This window comes from Epinephelus lanceolatus, chromosome 17 (genome assembly GCF_041903045.1).
Source record: "Epinephelus lanceolatus isolate andai-2023 chromosome 17, ASM4190304v1, whole genome shotgun sequence".
In the NCBI taxonomy this organism is placed as follows: Eukaryota; Metazoa; Chordata; class Actinopteri; order Perciformes; family Serranidae; genus Epinephelus; species Epinephelus lanceolatus.
In genome coordinates this window covers 37921202-37943751 of record NC_135750.1, presented here as the reverse complement: position 1 = coordinate 37943751, position 22550 = coordinate 37921202, and the positions used below count along the sequence as shown (strand labels likewise).

Genomic DNA, 22550 nt, shown 5'->3' with positions numbered 1-22550 from the left:
TCAAGTGATCCGGATTCATGTAGAATGTAGCGGAAGTGAAGAGTTTTTGTCTTGAAAATGAAAGACAACCACGCTTTCTGAAGCCACCTCGCCAGTGTAAAGTTTGCGTACCTTGTCTTATTTTGAAAAGGTATGTACCGGACGTGTATTTACCGTTTGTAAGTGCTTACCGTGCTTCAGGATACACGCTGTGCATTCTGCAGAGCAGCATAGTGGCATGCAGACAGGTCTCCTATAGACGTTTGTATAGTTTTATGTAAGGCAATATTTCAGGGTTTTATTGTGATATTTGCGGCCCTGCACACTTAAAGACGAGATTGATAACCACTAGCCAACTAACGTTAGCTTTGACCAGCGACTCCAGCGAGTTGTTACTTCAGGACTGCTTGAATAACTAGCTTGTGTAACACAAAAAATCGCTTATTTGGAATTTATTAGTTAAACTTATCTCGAAGTGTTGAATTAGTAACGTTAGCTCAATCGTCTGCTTCGCTGTTTGGAACGATGAGCTGGTAAGTGAAATTATTTTTGCTTAAGAGAATACAACGTGTCTGTCAGTCTAAGATTTTATCATAGCTTTAGGCAATAGAGCATTCCTTAGCTGTATATTAGATAATGGAGCCGTATGGATTTGCAGGGTGAGTTAAAGTCCTTATTGAGATTTGAACTGATCACCTCCTAATGGGAGGGGTCTCAACGCTGCAATACCACATTGTAAAAAGTGCAAGAGTGTCTGTGAAACTCAGAATCATTTGTCTGTTCTTTTGTTGATGCTGCGGGCTGTCGTAATTGACTATATTGTGTCTGTAGATATTAAAAAACAGCATGTGCTGTAGGCTGTAAGTCCATTAACTCAACCTACAGACGGTGTAGGTCTCAGTGCGAAGTAATTTTTTTCAACATGTGAATGGAGTCAGTCCCGCCCCCTGTTAAACCAACAAGACTAATTCTATCTTTATGACTGTGAATATCTGATGCTGTTGATCATTTCTGATGAATTTGCTAATCATGCTGGAATTTACTGTATGATCTACACACCCACTTTATTGACTGCACTTGGGTTAGTGATCCAGTGATAGTCTCATTGCCTGGCAGCTCATACCAGCCTTGGCAGATCTGTGAGCTGTCACTTGTCTTAACGTGTCCGGATGAAGACTGTGAGTTAAAAGACAGAGGCAGAAATGAGAAACTCATCTTCTGGTTTTGATTTGTGTTCTTCCTCATGCTGATAGCCTGAAGGAAGAAACTCGAAGTGGATCCCCTCACTGCCCCAAACCTGATGAATCTGAGGAGCCGCTGGGCACGGCCATGGAGACTGGTGCTGCAAATGGTCAGTCACAAAGAACCCCAGTCTGTGACCCCCAGGGGCCCCCAAAGCGGTTTACTGTTTTTTTTTTTTCTTGAGCTAATCCAACTTTAATTAAAGGGATAGTATGGATTTTTTGAAGTGGGGTTGTATCCATATGACAGTTATTTACACACAGTAGATGTCAGTTGGCACGCACCCAGTTTGGAGAAGCAGGCTGGAGTCTGACATGGATTGATTGATTTTATTTAAGTGTCGTGCACAAAGTGGTGCACAGCCCATATGGGCTTACAAGACACTCACCAAAACAACAGCCTGGATGGTCACATGACAGATCAATAACAAAAAGTCCACAAAAGAAAAGCAAACATTTCAGAACAGCCAAATTCCATAACAGAAACATCTTATTATGTTGGGTACAACGTTCTCTGTCTTAAGTGCCAAGCATTTTCTATAAATCTTGCCAAAGCAAAGGTCTCCTCATCAAAAAGCCAATGCAACATCTCACCTTCGGACAACCAAAATAAATCAGGATTTTTCTACTGATTTTTTTCAGACAGGTGGTTTCTTAAATCACAGTATAAAGGGCAATGAAACAGAAAATGATATTCATCTTCAACAACATCAAGATCACAAAGAACACATATACATTGCTCCTTTGCGATACCTTTATATCTGCCCACTTCAATAGCCAGAGGAAGGGTACCAGTGAACTGGGCACAAAGGGACCTCTGTCCCCTCTTCAAATTAAAAGTTACATAATGTTCTGTATGGAACCCCACTTTGATTTGAACCTAGTTTCTGAGCTTTGGTTTGGACCAGATGTCATCTTTCCATTGTTCATTGTGAATCTTAACTAGTTTTTCTTTCACTATGTTTATATTACACTGCAAATTGTTCCTAAATATATAATTTAAACCAGAAAATGAAAATAATATAGAAACCTCTTTTGCCTAAGGTTGATTATGAGTTCAATCCCAGTTAAAAATCTTTTTGGTCATCCTATCCTCTGGCAATTGAATAAGGCGGTTCAACAACCACATCTCTGTTTCACAAGACACGACACCCATCCCATGTCCCCTTCAGTAGCCCCTTTAGCAGTATACCTGTTAACCCAGAGAAAGCACCTCATGGCTCGAGACTGAATAGCATTACTGTCAGGGCTATCTTTAAAACCCCACATGCCTGCTGCATAAAATAAAATTGAGCCAACCATTGAGTCATAAAGTTTTGAAAATGTCAAAAAACCTAAGTCAGGGCACAATTTCATTTTACACATTACAGACCCTAAAGCTCTCCCTGCTGACTCTGCCAATGATTGTCTTCCATCGGAGAAGGTCATATTTTCATTAAAAACAAGACCAAGATATTTATATGAAGTAACATACTTTAAGGGCCTTAATCCAAACTGAAATATGTGGTCACTCTGCTGCTCATAAGGTCTTCTAAAATGTAATGCAGCTCCTGTGTTCAGCAATGTTAAATTATTGTTTTTCTCAACTGAGTCTGACTTTGAAGAGAGGGATGTAACTGCTTCATTTTCCCGCTGGAAATCACCGTTTTACATTAAGGAAAAAATGTGGAAATATTCTAAATACAGTTAAAGTTACTTAAACTGATATTGATTTTTTTTTTTTTAGGCGTTCTCTTAAGTGCCTAAAACACTTTTTATTTGCTGTCCCCTCAACAGCAGTATAATATACGGTCTGTGGATAAGTACCCCATACAAGCCCACTTCAAAAATGTGTACTATCCATTTAATGTGGTTTACCTTTCTGTCCAAAGGTTGAGATAGTGAGGTAATTGTGTATTTATTACCTACATTATAAATGGCCATCCAAGAAGTAATAAAAGTTGATCATGGTTGAAAAGATACGGAGCTGTTTCTAAAATGAATGAGGACATGGGGCTGTAGATCCAGCCACTAGCTTGACTGTCACTGTTGTTTCTTTGAAGATGTCAGTGTGAAATCTGAGAATATGACATCTGAAGTGGTCATCACTAAGGAAATGGAGGAAGAAGAGAAGCACCTGATGGAGGAAGGGGAGAGGAAAGAAAAGGAGATGATGGAAAAGGTATGTTGCTTATTAATTCCCTTAGGATGTATGTCCTCCCCCTTTTGTAAATCAGTATATGGTCTGGGACTGGGCATTGAATCCTCCATCCCACTAACGCTTACTATAAACTGGAAGACTTGTCTGACACACTCAGTACATTTACATGCACACAGTAGTCGAGCTAAGCTCATAGCTCGGCTAAACAGTCAAGTTGGACTTCTCATCTTGTCTGGGTATACATACAGAAGAGAAAATAGAATTTCTGACCTAGTTAGGGCTGTCAAAATTGCTCAAAAATGACGTTCAAATATTCCTTCTAAAAATAACTCATGGGTTCGAACCATTCGAATTTTTTTTTCGCATTATGTCCACAAGAGGGCAAACTAATACAAGGAAACATACTTGTATATGTATTAATACAAGGAAACATAACTACCTGTAGGTATTTTTATTTCAACATAAACATCTTTGAAAACATTTACATACCTACACATTAAAACACATAAAACAATTATCTATAACATTACGTTATAAACGACCGCGGACCTCTCGCTTGCCCCCCCCCCTCTCTGACCCATGGCCACACCGCCCATGTTAACCGATTGTGTCATCCACACCGGCTGCGCCGCGCCGCGCCGCGCAGCTCTGTTTTGGCGTCTGGTCTATTTTCTGCACGAGCCGCGAGCGAATGTGTCAAGCCGTGGGGTGACGGAGACAACAGCTGGGAGCAGAACCTCTTGTCGACCAGCAGCACTTCTGCGGGCAGTGTGGCCCTGGCGTTTATGCAGTGCGTTCAGTGCAGCGGCCCAGGCCAATGCACACTCGCAAAGAGGACAGCTGCGGTGGTGTTTTTTTTTCTCTCCACAATCGAATATCAATTTTCACATTCGAAGGTCCATTTTTTTTTTCAAATTCGAATTTAGAATATTCGTTGACAGCCCTAGACCTAGTATGTCTGACTTCGCCTCGATAGGCAGCGCTGTGTCCCTTTTAATATAGTGCGTACTGAACTAGTTCGGTTCTTGTTCAGAAACTTTTTAAAATAAATCTGTGTTTCATGTTTTTTCCTTCCATCCATAATCTTCAAAATGTTTAGCTCCTTTTGCTGTCAGAGTATGAATGTAGTTTCCTCATCCGTCCAGAAGTGTATCTTCTGCTTCTTGGTCGCCATGGTGTTTGTTTGTTTTTCTGGGAGTTACTGCACTGCTGCTACGTCATCTCCTTCTTCCGGGTAAAAGCCCACGAAGGAAAAAGTGGTGCATGCGCAGAACACCGACTTGATACATGCAGCAATAGCTCGATTTTCAATCGAATTATCCAGATGTGTTAGTCGAGCCATGGATAGTCCAATTTCAGTCGGACTAAACCAATAATTCAATTTTCTCAAGCTGCATTTAAATGTACTGACTGACATATTTAAAGACAATGGGAGTTTTTTTTTCACACACTGTAAGATTTTGTTAAAATTGGGGATCTTGCACTTTGTGTCATGTGGTATGAATGTGAACATGATGGCAACTCAAAAAGTTAACCACTAAAATAAAATCTAATATAAATAAATTGCCTGAAATGTGGGGCACATTGAACCTTGCAGATTATCTCAGAAATGACAGCACTTCACTTTAAAGTAAATAAAACAACATCTAATTCATAATTAAAGTTCAGCTGAAATGAGAGGTATTTTGCGTTGTGCAGTATGAAGGTAACCCTACACATTATCTGACAAAAACTCACTTAAAGTTAACATTAATATAACATCTCAAAAAAATGAATTGCTGCTGAATTCATTTTCTAGATCAAAGTACTGCCAAACCACACTGGTTCTGCAAGAGGACATCTCTCCATTTTTTCCACAGCCCTGTTTTAAAACTCCAGATTAGTCAAGCATTACCACTGGGAGAGGGACTGCTGTCTGACGGCTCTGCAGCACCCACTAGTGGCGGCCTTGTACATGAATGAAACACTAATTAGTTTAAGCAACTTATATTTCTTGTGCCAACTTGCGACATTTGATTGTTTAGACGTCTAATTAAAATGTGTATTTGCAAAAACTAATAATGTATTTAATAAAAGATCGATACTTGGTGTCCATGTGTCGATACAATATCGCCACGCAAAATATCGTAACAGTTTGCTGTATCGATTCCCCCCCACCCCTAATGTTCACGTCAGTGAACTTCAGTATTTGCATGAGCCTTGACTATAAACTTAAGATAAAATTAAAGATGTTTGTCGGAATGTCAAGGCGAGAAACGGACTGACTTAAGATAGCTCGGACTAAGTGTTATGATCTCCTTGCACCAAATGATTGAGATCACGGGAGCGTGCACCAACTGAGTAAAAAGTCTCAGGATTTTATCCCAACGTTGGAATTTGTCTGCGACAGTGAAACTGTTTGAAGTTGTTTGGTGTAAGGCCAGCATTGGTATCAAAAGTTCTTCTACAGCAGCTTGTGTTCAGACACCATTTAACATTCAACAACCTGAGTTTTCATTAATGTAAAGGGTTTTTGTAGAAAATATTCCTCAAAGAGTCATTTTGATATAGCTATAAAGAACTGTACAGTATTGGCGCTGGTATCAAAATGCCACTGATGTCTGATTATTTTGCAATGCTCACCTTAAGGCCCGGGAATCACGGGAGAAGGATTCTCATGACATGCGGTTCAAGAGACTTCAGCATTTGCTTCAGAAGAGCAACATCTACTCTAAATTCCTGTTGACTAAAATGGAGCAGCAACAAAATGAGGTACTGTGTGTGTGTGTGTTGAACAGCAGTTGTGCAGTAACAACCTGTGGTGTGTCTGCGCCTGCTCACAACAGTCTGAGTCACTACAACACCTTTACTCTGATTGCAGGAGAAACTCAAGAAGGAAAAACTTGAAAAGAAGGCCAAGAAGGTGAGGGAAGCTTTACTAAAAACATTTCAACTTAGCATTAGAATATTCTTCAAACCTTGCTCACAGAAGTATATTTGTCTTTGAAATGCAGACCGTGAACAGTGCAGAGCCTGAGAAAGGTGAGCAGCTCTTATGCTAAATACAACAAACCACCAGTTTAAGTGACATAAACCCTGGTGATGTAAACTTCAAATCCACATACATTTTAGTGTGTATGAGGTTTGTGACTCTGTTTCCTGTTGAACTAGATAAAAAGAAGAGGAGGAGGGATGAAGACTACAAAATAGCAGATGTCATGTCCAAAGAAGTAAGTTCTCATTTGATGTTTTGTCCGTTTTGGAGATTTGCCATTTACTGATCTGCTCACATTGGTTCTTCTTGATTTTGTCTTCCAGGAAATCATGTCACAAGCTAAGAAAGCAAAAGTGGAGGAAGCGGTAATGGTTCATTGTATTTTGACCTATTCCTTGTGGATAGATAATAGATTTTAATCATTCAGAAGGGAAAATGGAAATGTCATTTTATCAATTATTTGATATCAGGACGAGGCACCGGCCCAGAAGAAACTAGAAGCTGAGGATATCGAGAAGATGAGCGATTCCAACCAAGATATCAAGAACCGTCTGTCAGAGACAGTGCGAGACAACGCCAAGCACCTCCTGGATCCTCACAGGAAGGTCAACGGCCAGCCGGTGCCCTGCCAGCAGCCAAAGCTCTTTGACGGAGGGGTCATGAGGTGGTACCAGATTGAAGGCATTGAGTGGCTGAGGGTGAGGAGCATGAGAATTTGGAAAGTGATTATTCATTTGTCTCTTTGAATGGGTAGACAGTGTTTTTAGTTTGAACTACAGATTGAAAATCTGACTTTCCCAAGGTAAAAATAAAGTGTATTATTATTAGGGGTGTGATGGTTCATAAAATTCACAGTTCAGTTCAATACCACTCTTTCCATCATGGTACCAGTTTGCTGTTAGCTAACTGTAGCTAACTTGTTCGTCGATTGTTTGGTCTGTGAACCACAACCACAGAAAGGTCCAATGCAAACAAGCTGAAATGGGGCATATCGCCACCTATCGTAGCGGAGTAGGACATACTTAAGTCAATAAATCCATTCGCCTCCCATGCTCTGAAGCACTCTGAAGAAAAGGCGCAGGGCGCTGTGCACTCCTTATTGGGGAAAAACAGAAAAAAAGATGCTGCCGCTGAAAAAAACAGGCCATGTGGTCACAAGCTCTAATGCATTTCTATAGAGATCTACATTCCTTAGCCTAGTAAGCACAGAGGTCCTTCAAACTCCCAGGCACAAGTGTAGAGGACTGTGGACACACACCAGCAGTGTATGACACATGTCAAAATGTATACAGTATGACGTGCAGTGTGTGCTGTCCACATTGAGAGCTGTGATGCGCCACTATGTGAGTTACCTATTGATTTAAAGCTCTAGATACTTAGTTGTCTGTTGGTGTTTTCAATATCTTGGACTCTCTCCACCAGAATAGAAAAGTGTCTGTTAAAAGATTTGCAAATAAGAGAATGTTTATTTTGCCTGTATAGTTTATTATAACAGAGCGGATTGATGATTCAGTCATTTTTTGATCTCCAGTCACACCGAACCGCTTGGTGTTGTTCAGTGCGCAGTATCTGCTGATTGTAACCCTGCAACCTGTCCGATCTCTGTATCAGATGCTGTGGGAGAATGGCATCAACGGGATCCTGGCTGATGAGATGGGACTGGGAAAGACCATTCAGTGCATCGCTCACGTCGCCATGATGATAGAAAAGAAAGTGATGGGGCCCTTCCTGGTGGTGGCCCCCCTCTCTACTCTGCCCAACTGGATCAACGAATTCAAGCGCTTCACACCAGAGGTAGGAGAATGTGTCCTCTGAATGACTGAAAAACATACAACTCAAAGCAGTGGTGAAGTTAACAGCTGACTTTCACTTTAGATTTAAAAGGTTGTTGCTGAGTTTTTCTGGTAACTTGTCTGTTAGTATCTGCTGTGGTGCAGCAGTGTGATCAGTGTCCTGTGTTTACCCCAGGTGTCTGTGCTGCTTTACCACGGCACCCAGCAAGAGAGGGCCAAGCTACTGAAGCAGATCCGCAGGCCTCAGGGGCCCCTCAGCATGTGTCCTGTGGTCCTCACCTCCTTTGAGATCTCCATGATAGATAGAAAATTCCTGCAGGTAGGTACTTGCAGCCTGACAACGTCAGACCCAATCACAAATCTAATTAGCCTGTTACCTCTGAGTTCATTTTTGATTTCCAAAGGGTGTCATCAACAGGGAGTGTGAGGCAGACTGTATGTTTGTGGTTATTGAATATCAAGGTGCATACATTCAGAACAGACATGCATTGGTTGTATTTCACACAGTGAGCATCTATTTTGAACAAAGTACAGCCATCCTTTGGACTCACTGTTAGAATTCTCTGATGTTGCTTGCAGGTGAAGATAGAGAAGGTCGTGTTTTCTTAGTTTCCAAGGCAATAACAAATAGACAGCATGTATCAAAACTTTTGTGTTGATTTGTTGGTCAAATCACATTGGTTGGATAAAATAACACCGGATGGATTGGCTGCAAAAAAGCAGCATTTACTTGACAAGTTCCATAAACGTGTGGCTCACACAGGAAAAGAAGTGACACACTGAATCTCTGTGAGCTGCTATGCCTGAGCTGCACTGCTCACACGTACTGTGTGACTGACCGCTCTAACCTGTTAACATCAGTGCCAACAAGAACAGCAAGAGGGTTCACAACACGCGCTTGCCCGGACGTCAAGCACTAGAATTATGGCTTCCTTTTCCTCACAGCTTTTCAATACCGGTAAGACCAACATAATTCAGTTGGTGCCTCATGACACTGTTTTTAGATACTCGGCCTTATTCAATACTGAAATGATAGTCTCTTGGTTGTTTTTGAAAGTGCCTCAGTGGTGCTCCTGTTTACAGTCTTAAGGCCGTTGCGCACTGAGTCCGTTTTTTTGCAGATGCATATTTTTATCAGTCATCTGAAAAAAATCATAGGGCACAGAAATCTTGCACACTGAGTCAGATGCATTTATTTTGTTCTGTGAGTTGTGAAAATTGGTAGGACGAGACAAAATGAAAACACATTTCCTCTCTTGCTTCTCTTTAATGGAGTTATTTATCTGTCACCACTCTCTCTCCCTGTGACTTACCTTTGGCACCGCAGCTGCATGAAGTGGCTGAGCTGTCCTGTCTCTGTCTCCACACTGTCTCTCTCTGTCTGTATGCAGTCCACATCCTTCTCCTCTTATCATCATCCACCTGAATGTTACTATCTAACCTGCTGAGAATGAGCTATTTGAGTCATGAAATGATTCTGTATGCCCTGTTCTTCTGTCTTGTCACGGATGTGTCCAACAGCCCCATCTTCTTCACTGATTCTTGGGCAAACAACTCTGTAAAGGCGTCTGATGGATGCCAAAAACGCAGAAAATCAAACCTGTTCCAAAAACTTCAATGACGGACTAAAGTTTCAGAGTCAGTGTGTAAATGTGATTGACACAACATGAGGTCGTTTTTATTTATAGAAGTGCGACAATTTGGACAAAAAAACAGAGTCGGTGTGCAAAGGCCTTTCGTCTCAAACACGCTCCATATTTAATAAACTGTTTTGATTGGCCTGGCCCGTCACGTCTCATGCTGCTGAAAGTCTGTCTAAAGCAGAGGAGGACCACATGCATCAGCCATAGCAAATAATTTTTGCTGGTCAGATCGATGAATGAGAGGAGCAGCTGTTTGTGAGTGACCCAGCACAGTAAATGGTGAAATTTCACTTTCACGGCACCTTACGTTCTGCTGCTTCGTCTGTACCCAGAGTGTGCTTTGCGCTGTGAGAGTGTGAAGCATTTCATAACGGAAAGGTATATATTTCACCAACACACCTAATGAGTGATCCAGCTTAAAAAATTCAAAACGTGGCGGCAGATGTTTCAATCGTGGCGGGCTGCACAAATGAGTGGGAAAGCCTGCATCAAACATTTTGAAACGCTTCCATCCCTTGACTGGCTGCCCCTAAACACTGAATGTCGGTGATTCCGGTCATAGGTGGAGGAGCCCTGAGTCCAACCTCATTTTCTCAGTGGAATCACTGCAGTTTTCTTTAAGCTGCATCATTGAACGCAGAGGAATGCAGGTTGTAATCATTTACAAGTGTTAATACTTTTACAGATCTTAATTTTCAAAACTAAATGTAAAGGAGAGCAGTGATGGAAACGGGACAGAGGGACTCATTTCTGTTAGCTTGCTCAGATGTCTTCCGCTTCAGTGTAAACTACTTTTAAACCAGAAGCTGGTACAACCTCCTACTGCCATCCAGTTCAGCTCCGTGCTGTGCTGGGATTTAAAACTCTGACCAGGACGATGAACACTTTTTACTTTGGTGACTGTGTTCAAGTGATGATATCACAGCACAGATGGTGAACAAAGGCATAAAAACACGTGTCTAATGTAGCTGTTGGAGGAATGGGAGGCCATAAATAATAATGTTTCTCATAGTTGTAAGGCCCCCCCCCCCCGATCACTGCTGAGCTGCCATGAAACTTTGCCCTTTTGAAAGATGATACAGCACAATATGTTGGGCTGTTGGAAATGGTTAGGTTTAGGTTAGGTTTTTAGGTTTAGTTGCAGCCTTAATTTCACTGTTGTCATGAGTATTGTATAAGAAGCCAGGTCACGTCTGATGTGTTCCAGCGCTTCCAGTGGAAGTACCTGATAGTGGACGAAGGCCACAGGATCAAAAACCTCAACTGTCGGCTGGTGCGGGAGCTGAAGACTCTGCCCACTGACAACAAACTACTGCTGACTGGCACGCCACTTCAGAACAACCTGGCTGAGCTCTGGTCTCTGCTCAACTTCCTCCTGCCAGAGGTGTTTGATGACCTCAAGAGGTATGGAGCCATGTTGATTACTGAGTGCTGATTAGGGGTGTGCCATATCATATTGTTCATGATAATAATGTTTTAATTTTTGATATGACAGGAAATATTCACATCATAATACTTGCAGTATTTCGACTTGTTGACATATTGACATCATACTGTTACGCACAGCAACAACAAGCATGGCTGAAAGCAAAATTATTACTGACTCCGCATGGTTTCCCTGTTTCTCTGCTCCTATGGCAGCTTGACTCCTCACCACTGATGTGTAAAGAGAGCTCTGTAGCTGTTGTTGTGGCTAGTGTATGATGAAAGATGGATGAGGAGAGACTCATAGATGGCGAGAAATATCCTGAGCTAAACGACCCACAATCCCATCATTATAAAGACAATGGCCAAAAAGATGCTGCCTGATGAGTCATAGCTCTGAAGATCAGCTCTTCTGGTGAAAAATCAAGTTTATTCAGGGGCTGTCCACACATACTTTTAAGATAATCCAGAGTTGGAAGAGGTAGAGATCCTTTAGTTAAAGTAGTAATAACTTTGTGTGGTCATCTGCTGATGGGCTGCTGCACGACATGCCCAGTGTGTACTAGGGCCGGCACTTGACCTGCATCATGTGACATGCACAATGACTACATTGAGGACCTACATCTATATTCTAGCCAATCACAATACAGCATAAAATTACAAAATTTACTCGCCTGATGCTGTAGGTGCCTTTAGATTAATATGTAGATATCATAGTGGCATGTACAGTTTATCTGTGAAGTGCCACCTTTGAAGTTAAGAAAAAAATAAAAACACTTCAGCTCTATTTACGTTATCTTGCTTTGATTCGCCAGACATACATTTCACAATCTGACCTGGCTCAAAAGTGACATTGCACGGTTTGAAACAGACTTGGGCAGATATTTCAGTGGACCCATCCTGCACATTCTCACACCATTAACCTGAAAGATGGCTCATATCACAAAGTGCTATCAGCTAATCAGACCTTTAACCTCTCGTTGACTGTGTAGCTTTGAGTCGTGGTTCGACATCGACAGCATCACTGAAGCAGAGAATGTGGTGGCTACTGAGCGCGAGCAGAACATCCTCAGCATGTTGCACCAGGTCAGTCCTCCAGACCATCACTACACAGTGCAGTCATGGGTGACTGTTACACGTAGACATGCTAAAATGTGTTCACTACTTGAAACAAAAATATAAAGACAACGCTTTTGTTTTGCTCCCATTTTGAGTGGATATCAAAGAACCATGCATACAGAAGGCTAATCTCTCTAATTCTGGTCACAAATCTGTTTAAATTTGTGTTGGTGATCTTATGCCAACGCAATCCATAACCCATCCACCTGGCACCATGGCATATAGAGATTCTGACTAAACAGCAACAATATTACACAGGTGTGTTTGGATGGTCATAATAAAAGGCCACCTCACAATGTGCAATTTGATCATACAGCGTCAAGGATGGTTGGATGTACTGCCAAATTCTCAGAAATTTCACTGCCTTTTTTTTTTTTTTTTTTTTTTTTTTGGATGCACAAATTGAAGAAACTGGCAGGATTACATTTCACTGAAATTTTATTTTATATAATTTCACATGATTAATGTATTGATAGATTGATATGATATGCAATACCTGTCAGGTACATGGATTATTTTTACAACGTTTTTTCAGCAAAATGTGAAAGAAAATTCTTTTGTGTGCACAGAAAAAGTCTTAGATCTTTAATTTTGACTCATGAAAAATGGCTTCAAAAACAAAAACGTTGCAATTTTAAATATGTTCAGAGTGTGTTTACTATTATAGCGCTGGTGTTAAACTGCTATGTATGTATTGAATGTAAAAACCCTCTGTCATTCATTCCATTTATAAAAGTCCAAAGTAGTAGAAGTATTCCAAGTGTGTTGTTTAGCCAAGAAGAAGCTTGAGTTTAACAGTCCTGAGATCTGCTGTGCCGAGAAGAGAAATGCTGTACTGAGGCAGCTCCTGCAGGAGACCTACATAAATAAAAATGATAGGATGTAGTTCTCTTCTTGCTGCTAGTGAGGATCAGCCAACTTACCGTACACAGAGATGAGGATAATATTTTACTCTTGTAACGAAACCTACAGAACAATGATTAATTGTATCAAGTTTAAAGATAAAGTGAGCAGCATGAGAATAAAGGAAACCTCTACAGTCAAGCACAGTCATGATGGTTCACTGTACAATCATTTTCCTGTCCTCAAGGCACAAAATGCTTTATTCTGTGATATAGAAAAGAGATTGTGTCATCTATTTTATCATTTATATATATTGACAATATATGGTGTTTAACACACTTAAACTGGCCTCCTCAGGCTTCCTGTGGATACAGAATACTTATAGGCATTATCTTCCATTTCAGATTCTGACTCCATTCCTGCTCAGGAGGCTGAAGTCAGACGTGGCGCTGGAGGTTCCTCCTAAGAAGGAGATCATTGTTTACGCTCCTCTGACGGCCAAACAGGAGTCCTTTTACACTGCTGTGGTCAACAAAACCATTGCCAAGATGCTGGGCCAGGAAAAGGTCTGTAAGGATTTGTAAATGTGTCTCTGTAGGTTTATTTCCTCACAGCTACAGTGACAGTACCAACACTCTCTCTACACAATGTAGTTCTGTTGTTAAATATTAGAATTAAAACATGTTCTTAAAGTTGTTGTTTTTTCTCAACCCTTTGCCAGCTGATATTGGCTTATTGCAGATATGTCAGAATCAGACAATATCGACTGATAATATAAAGTTCCACTTTATATGTGGAACTTTAAGAGATCCTGATCAAAGATGGTTGTTCTGTTTTACGTTGGTCTCTAAAGTAGACATTGCCATTATTCTTATTTACATGTCTTTATCTGTTTTTATGCCTTTGCATTTATTTTATTTTATTTTTATTGGATTTTTTAATCCTTGTTTGTAAAGTGATTAGAGTATCATGAAGAGACACTCCAGTATTGTGGTTCATACGTGGAGTTTGGTTTCTTTTTTTGTATTAGCTATTCTTTGTTCATATTTTTATTTACATTTACTTTATCGGTCCATTTTAGCTTCTGTATTACACATTGTAACTCATTTTCATGTTACTTTCTCCTGTAACTGGAGAAGGCCTGGAAAGATATGGCTATAAGCCCTTTGAGTATGATTAAGCTGTCTGACTGAACCCTGAAATAACTGAATAAAAAGAGAATTGAAAAAAAAAAGAAATTGATTAGAATTTGGTGGTCAAAGGTTAAGGTTACTGTGACAATGTGTCTGACCCATTCTCGTGAACAGGATAGGCCTCTTTCTTCAAATTTGGCACAAACGTCCACTTGGACTCATGCAACCATGAGGCAGTAGTTCTAGATTTATGTCTGATGTAAAGCCCTTTGATTTGTGTTGTACTGTGGTACAAATAAATGTGCCCCGCCTTATTTGAGCAGTGCTTCAACCATTAGCAATTTGTTAACCTTAATCAGTGTCCGCAGGTGGACAGAGGGATCAATAGGATGATTTAAGAGTCATTTTCTACATGTCACGTTTAAAAACGTGACATGTACCAAATAGTCAGTTTAATCTACATTAAAAAAGACACATAAAGCTAAGTGTCTACTTTCTTGGTGTGATTAGGCGGAGGCTCCTGTAATGTTGACGTCAAGTGGCAGGCCGAAGCGAAGAAGTCGAAGGGTGGTGGACTACAACGAAACAGATGGCGACAATCGGCATGACTTGGAGAAATATCTTGAGAGGGTCCGCAAGGAGCTTGAACAGAGGTCAGCACTGCCTACACACATCTCAGCTCCACACTAAAAGAACAGAGTAGAATTGTGATGCTTGCCTAGCCTTTGCTCAACTTTGTCTTTACCTTTATTAACATCACATGCTTGTTTATTTTCATTGATCTCAATAGTCTGCTAATATTGTAACCTTTTGCTTGTTGTTTGAAAGTGCCAGTTGTTTAACAAACCTTGCCATGTTTCGAAGGCATGTGGTCACAATCTGTGGCTGTGCATCAGTCTAACTTGAATTCCCTCATCTCCTCCAGCTCCACTCCAGTGCTGGATGTCCAGAGCCCGCTGGATGCTCAGATCAACCTGAAGCTGCAGAACATTCTCATGCTGCTAAAGAGATGCTGTAACCACCCTTACCTAGTGGAGTACCCCTTGGACCCTGCCACACAGGAGTTTAAGGTAACACGCTTTTGTGAACTTGCGGGGGGTTGACTGTCTCTATGCCAGCGAAAGCCGTGGCCAAAGGCAATTTTTTTCCTAATTTGTGCGGGGGAGCACGGTATTTGTCAACTGAAGACCCAGGACAAGTTCCCCTGTCTTGCTTGTCATCTGGTGATTAAAGTATAGGCCTTGAAGTTAGCAAGGGAATTTAGTCTTCCTTAAGGTGGACTGTAAAGGTGGACCAGCTTTTCTCATTATAGTGACAGTCTCAGCTGCTTCTAAACAGATAATGGAGTAATATCTGGCTGTTGACTCTCTCCCTTGGGTAAGACAGTTATTAATCCCAAAATATATTTGGCTGTTGTTAAAACTATAACTGTTATTTAATGTACATTATTGTAGTTGGGTTAGGTTTCATTTATTAAAGGTAAAAGGTAAAGGTAAAGTTCCACTGATTGTCACACACCTGAGTGTGTGAAATTTGTTCTCTGCATTTGACCCATCCCCTGAGGGAGCGGTGAGCAGCAGCGGTGCCGCACTCGGGAATCACGTGGTGATCTAACCCCCCAATTTCAACCCCTGATGCTGAGTGCCAAGCAGGGAGGCAATGGGTCCCATTTTTATAGTCTTTGGTATGACCCAGCCGGGGATCGAACCCACGACCTCCCAGTCTCAGGGCGGACACTCTACCACTAGGCCACTGAGCTGGTAGGCCACTGAGCTATTATGTGAATTTGTGAACAGTGTTTTGTATTTGTTCAGATTTATATATTTAAGTACACTTCAAACTGTTAAAAAGTTAATGTATTGTTCAAAGTCAAGTTCACTTATTGTCTTTACAATAAGGCAAGAACACCATTTTGTGGCCCCCCCCCTCCCCCCCCCCCAAGTATTGTTTTGGCATCAGTGTTGAGATAAAAAAAACAACAATACCCAACTGCAATGACTGGCATGGCAGTACTATCACATGTTTTTATCTTTGTTTTTGTGACATATTCCTTTTGTTGTCATGCTGTCCTTCCTGCAGATTGATGAACAGCTGGTGCAGAGCTCCGGGAAGTTTCTCATACTAGACACACTGCTGCCTGCACTGAAGAAAAGGGGACATAAGGTGAAACAGGACAACAGTGGCCATGTCACTACGTGTCAGCCAAAGTGAAGGATTAATAAAGAGTTTCAAACTAACAACTGACAGCCGAGAGGTTAATGTCGTGACAGCATGAGATATAACATTAACTAGCTCAATTGTGCTAGATGAGCTAGCAGTAGATGCACACATCTTTCTGTGTTGTGATACAGTTGGTTCCTTCATGAAACTGCTCACACAAGGTCTGTGGATTATTTTGAGTCACCACAGCATGATTTCTGGAAAGAGACATTGCTGTAGAGTTGGCGCTTTAAGCACCACTAGCCAAGTGCCATCTAGTTACATTATTTTGGAGAGAAGGCAGATCTCTCAATGGCCGATATCTCCAACACGTGGCTAACTCACACCAAAATATCTAGAGTGATAAATAGAAGGAAAGAGGAAAAGTTAGATTTATGATTTTGGGATGAACTGTCCCTTCATCATAAAAAGACCAAAACAATAATATTTCAAAAAAAGATCCAGATTTCAGGGAATCAATATTACTTTGTCATTGGCCTGGAAATAAGCAGTTGCAAGGCTTTTTTACGCAGTCAACCAAAATTAGATATATACAGATAATGTAATTGTAAAACTAAGCATATCAGAGGCTTGTGTTAATTATAATTTTACAGTGAAGGGATGTAGCATGTATTATTATTGAATAGTGCTGCTTTGTGTAGACAATCCTCTGCTCAGCTGTTTGTTGTCTGGTATATTACATGCCAGCGTCTTTCTGACTTGTGATTGGTTGTTGTGGTCCAGGTTCTAATCTTCAGTCAGATGACATCCATCTTGGATCTTTTGATGGATTACTGTTATCTGCGGGGCTTCCAGTACAGCCGACTGGATGGCAGCATGTCCTATTCCGACAGAGAAGAAAATGTGAGTTTTGGACAAGTTGAACAAAACTGTGCATAAATGCTTTCTATATGTTGTAAAGCACTGAGAGCAGGCTGCTCTGTGAGCACATTCGTTAGGAGATGTAGAACACTCTGAAGCTCTTGTGTGGACCAAGAATTAGCAAGCAACATAATTGCTGCCTTCAGACTTCAGAGTATATGTATTTAGTAATCATCAGGTTCTTCTTCTTCTCCAGATGACCAAGTTTTCCAAAGATCCCGAGGTGTTCCTGTTCCTGCTGAGCACCAGAGCAGGAGGACTTGGGATCAACCTGACAGCAGCTGATACTGTCATCATCTTTGATAGTGACTGGGTGGGTGCAGATTAAATATCAAGTAAAGTAAACCTGTTTGTGAAACATGTTAACTAGGGGTGTAACAATACACATATTTGTATTCAACCGTTTGGTACGAGGCCTTCGGTTCAGTACGCATTACGAACAGGATGATACGTTGAACCCATCGTATTACACTTGGAAAATAAGATATACAGCTTAAACTGTGTTTAATACAATGTTGTCAGTGCCACTGTGCTCAACAAGGCAGTCCACAGGATGGAACAGGCAACATGCCGTCTGCCCTTCCCACCCCTAAACCAGAACAGTCAACTCCACTGAGACACACAAGGAGGCAGCTATGCTAAGTTAGCTCAGTTTATGATGGTTAGTAACACCATTACCAGACAAGAAATAGAAGATCCTCTGATAACCTGCAGGTCTGGTGTTTGGAGTCACTTCAGTTTCGCTATGAATTATGAGGACGTTTGATGGATAACAAACACACCGAGCCAAAGAATGAGCTGCCACACAGCAACAGACTATCTTAAGCAGCTAAACCCAGTAGCACTGTAACATTCAAAAACCCTTAGCTGAAGGTACAAGCCACTGCCAGTCAGACTCTCATCAGTAGCCAATCCAGAAGCTCACACATGGTTGCACAGTAAAAAGCACCCAAACTGGGGCACAAGAGCTGTTGCGTGGCTTTAGCCTCTTGCTCAGCAGCTACCGTTAGCCCAAATTATGTTAGTTCTTATACATTTAACATTTTCTACTACATTTCTGCTTTTTGCTGTATCGAAAACGTACCAAACAGTGACTGCACTGAATCGTATCTAACCAAACTGAACTTTGAATTTTGTGTACTATTACACTCCTTATATTTAAAGTGTTCCCTGTACACGTATTGTGTTAGTCATCAGTGCTGATGCTTCATCCCCCTCTCAGAACCCCCAGTCAGACCTGCAGGCTCAGGACCGCTGTCACAGAATCGGGCAAACCAAACCAGTTGTGGTGTACCGCCTGGTCACAGCCAACACCATTGACCAGAAGATCCTGGAGAGGGCCTCGGCCAAGAGGAAGCTGGAGCAGATGGTCATCCACAAGAGTGAGTTGCTTCACTTTCATGGCATACCCAGCCGTACAGGCCCTTAACTCCATTCACTGCAGCAGGAGATTAGTATTATTTTCACAATTATTATTACATACAAAAACCATGTGTCTGAAACATTTTCCAAATGTGGACTTTGATGATTGTTTCATAATTTGTTGCTCCTCTCCACAGATAAGTTCAAAGGTGCAAAGGCTGAGCTGAACCAAAGTAAAAGCTGCATTGATCTGGATGAGCTGAAGGAGCTGCTCAAAGCCAGAGGCACTGAGAAGTAAGAAATCATCCTCCACCCAGTTTGAATGTTCAGACAATGTAAAGAACTGAAACTGGGTCTTTACTTGAACTGAACTTCTCCACATAAATGGAGAGTAACATTTGGCTGTAACTTTGTTCCACTCAGAGAGGTGAAAGCATCAAGGGGGAAGGTGATCAGCGACAAGGACCTGGAGCTTCTGCTGGATCGCAGCGACTTGCTGGGTAAGGAGATACACCAGTCTGTATTTCAGCGGGGAACGTGCAGAATAAATGATTGCAGGGCAACACAGGTTTGAATGTCTTCTAGTTATATAGGCTCCCTGACCTACAGCTGACAGCAACACAATCTGTACAGTAATCATCAAAAAATAATCATCCTTTGTCTTTTACTGTAGAAGCTGCAGAATACATTAAGGTCAACTGTATGATGAAAGTAAATTGTTTCTCTTTTGTATTTAGCGGTACAACTACACCAAAAATGTCTAATTTCTTGTCTGTGATCATACAAAATGTCCCATTTCTCTCTAAACTATGGGTCATATTCATTTAACAAACTGGATAATAGAAAGAGCTTTGCCCAAACAAACAGTTTCTCGCTTTACCCTCAACTGTCTAAGAGGACAGTTTGGGTGAAAGGAGCCATTTGAGCCAAATGTCTCATACTGTCTGCACAATAAATCCAAATAGTTCCATGTACTGTGGAGCCCCTGGAGCTTAACTGAGGACCCAGACAGCATTGTCATTCCAACAAAGAGTCGTCTTCATGTTTTGTTTTGGTCATTGGGATGAAGTAAACCTTTAAACATATCTGCAAAGTATAACTGTGTTGTCCCTTCAATTGACTCTTCACAGCACACTTTCTATTTACACTAATAACTCCATGCCAGTGTAAACTGTGATTCACATCTCAGTTGTATCAACCATCTTTTCACTGTTCAACTGGTAAGCTGAAGTGATGTATTGTTTGTTTTCAGACAAAGGAAAGGGGAACATGAAGAAAGAGAGGGTGGGAGTCTTCCGAGTCATCGATGATAAAGAGTCGTCAGAGATCAAGCTGACCTGAAAACACATCACTGTTCAGACTTCAACTTCTGACCACAGTCCTGAAGAGAAACTGACGCTGCACCTAGATGGCTCACAACTGCCGTCACTTGTAGAGAAAACACCTTGAAACTGCTGTCTGTAGACTTTGAATCGTGTAATTCTGTCTTTTACTTTGTTTACTACCTTGATAGTTCTCTGTTTGATGAGTTTTTTTTTTGTTGTTGTCGTTAACCACTGTTCCCTGTTTAAGAGTTGACTGTCATTTGGGTATTTGATGGTCATCAATGATATTTTGATTATTTTCATGGTAAAGATAAAGAAAAAGATTCAGTTTGCCCAGATACTTAAGCTCATTTTCTCCCTGGCAGTGGCTTTAAGACTATCAGGGGACACCAGAACCTGCCAGTAAACCCACAACATTCCATTCACCAGATGTTCACAAATTAGAAATCAGACTAGAAGACTGACTGACTGGATGCTCTCTTCACTCTCAGGATGCCATTTCTCCTGCCTTCACCGGCTGTTGACATGGTCTATGCATCTGTTAGACAAGACAAAGCCGTAGTGACATGGTGTAATCAGGTTATTCCATTCCAAACAGCTGATCTGTATTATCTTTAACAATGTTGTAATCAACGCACTTTCCTGCAGGTCATGTATACATGTTCTTTTATGTCTTTTTATATAAATAAACTACGAATTGATAACTTTATGTTGTGTTTATTCCCACAGTGCCCCCCAAACACTGGGAATACTGTTGAATACTGTTTTAACAGGATAAGTGGTGTGCGTCAGTATGCCGGGTTGTAACTCTCTGATGCATTGTTGGAGCTAGATCAAATAAATGATTCATAACTGAGATATTCTTATTATTCAAACAAAGTTTTCATGTTGTGCTCCCTGAGTTGAGCAACAGGCGTGAGTATATGGAGGGTAGATCAGTCCAACACATGAATTCTTAATGTTGTCCATGAGTTTCTGTTTTACCTTAAATATAACTTCACTTTTCCCTTTGATCATCACGTGACTGAAAAACAAAATTAAAATAAATGTTGTAGCAACTCAATGTAATAATGGCTCATAATGTAATAACAGAAATGTAATAAAAGTTAATAAGCAGAAGTGTAGTGCTTAGTCATGTGAATGTGTGAAAATTTAAACTTCTATTTTGAACCCACTGTACCTGGGCTTGGGGTGGCGTGATGGTGTAGTGGTTAGCACTCTCCCCTCACAGCAAGAGGGTTATAGGTTCAAATCCACCAGCTAGCTGGGGCCCTTCTGTGGGGAGTTTGCATGTTCTCCCCATGTCAGTGTAGGTGACATGGGGAGACAGTGTCTCCCACAGTGTCTCCCACAGTCCAAAGACATGCAGGTTAGGTTAAATGGTGACTTTGAATGTGAGTGTGAGTAGTTGTCTGTCTCTTTGTGTCAGCCCTGTGGGAGTAGAAAGTAGAAATGACCTACTGTTGCATGGAGATACTACTTCTACATAACATTGCACCTTGAACTTTGACCCTCTTGTTCATATATCTGTACCCTGAAGATAAAACAAAATGCCATTCACCAGAGATGGAGGTCAACCTGCGGGGATCTGCTGTTGTTACTTTTCAATTTATGTAGTTTTATCTTTTAAGTTATAACTGCATACACTGCAGATGCTAACTTATATTCAACACAGTGAAATTACATATGCATTTCTCTGTCATTGTTATTTTCATAGTTATGTCCTTTTTTGTTGGTTATCTTTATGATTATTTTGTTCATTTAAACAATTAAAATTCTTCTTATTACTGCTCGACTGGTCATGAGTCACATGTATGTGCTGTCATCTGTCATTGTGGCTTCTGACAGCTGTCAATGAGCTGTCATCTGTGGCTCAGTTGATGTGACTTATCACTGTGCAGAGGACTGTGGGTCAGATTAGTAGGGGTGGGGGAAATAATTGACGCAGCATATCATCACAATATTTTAGACACACAGTGCCAAGTATTGATTATTTTTAATACATCAATTATTAATATTACAAATGCAAATTAAACTTTAGGTAGTCTACTAGAATAATATAATCATTTGCTTTTTCAGTCCAACAGATACATTTTGCTGCAAAATAAAATGGCTGACGTAAGATGAACAGACTGAGAACTTAGTCTTGTTATATAAAACTGATGTTAACAAAGTTTTCCTTTGGAGACATAATTTACAGTTGAAAAAAGGTAATGTATAGCAATATATTTTATGGCAATACTCAGCATATCGTTACATATTCAAAATTGCAATAATATTGTATTGTGACCTAAGTATTGTGATATTGTAACATGAATGGATCGTCTGGTGATTCCAACCCCTACAGAATAGCCAGAAAAGCATGCTGGCTTGCATACTGCAAAAAGCGACCAGATGAAGTAGAATATCCTGGTATTTTTGGCATACTGCAATAAGACTACTGTGTATTGGGGCAGACTTACATCTTTTTGTGGTATACTAAATCGTATGGT

The 22550-nt window shown here is 40.8% G+C and overlaps 1 protein-coding gene across 2 annotated transcripts; it reads left to right on the top strand.

Moving 5' to 3' along the window:
* Positions 1–145: 145 nt before the first annotated feature.
* Positions 146–20762, top strand: hells (helicase, lymphoid specific). Of its 2 annotated transcripts, none has more exons than XM_033614013.2 (23): positions 146–512; positions 1233–1330; positions 3263–3381; positions 5989–6111; positions 6221–6262; positions 6354–6381; positions 6511–6569; positions 6658–6699; positions 6805–7032; positions 7946–8128; positions 8303–8446; positions 10978–11174; positions 12188–12281; positions 13562–13723; positions 14801–14943; positions 15216–15360; positions 16370–16453; positions 17234–17353; positions 17568–17684; positions 18594–18753; positions 18931–19027; positions 19157–19233; positions 19986–20762. In XM_033614013.2, exons 1-23 carry the CDS (start codon positions 505–507, stop codon positions 20072–20074), a joined length of 2559 nt encoding a protein of 852 aa, XP_033469904.1. In that variant the 5' UTR covers positions 146–504; the 3' UTR covers positions 20075–20762. The 2 variants fall into 2 exon arrangements, with proteins under 2 accessions (XP_033469904.1, XP_078016739.1); XM_078160613.1 differs by having other exon boundaries at positions 6658–6705.
* The last annotated feature ends 1788 nt before the right edge of the window (positions 20763–22550 follow it).

Bases quoted from the DNA above. Each gene is read 5' to 3' on its own strand.
- hells (XM_078160613.1), top strand. The intron at 3,382-5,988 runs GTATGTTGCTTA...GCTCACCTTAAG, and splicing joins AAAAGGAGATGATGGAAAAG to GCCCGGGAATCACGGGAGAA. The intron at 6,263-6,353 runs GTGAGGGAAGCT...TTTGAAATGCAG, and splicing joins TTGAAAAGAAGGCCAAGAAG to ACCGTGAACAGTGCAGAGCC.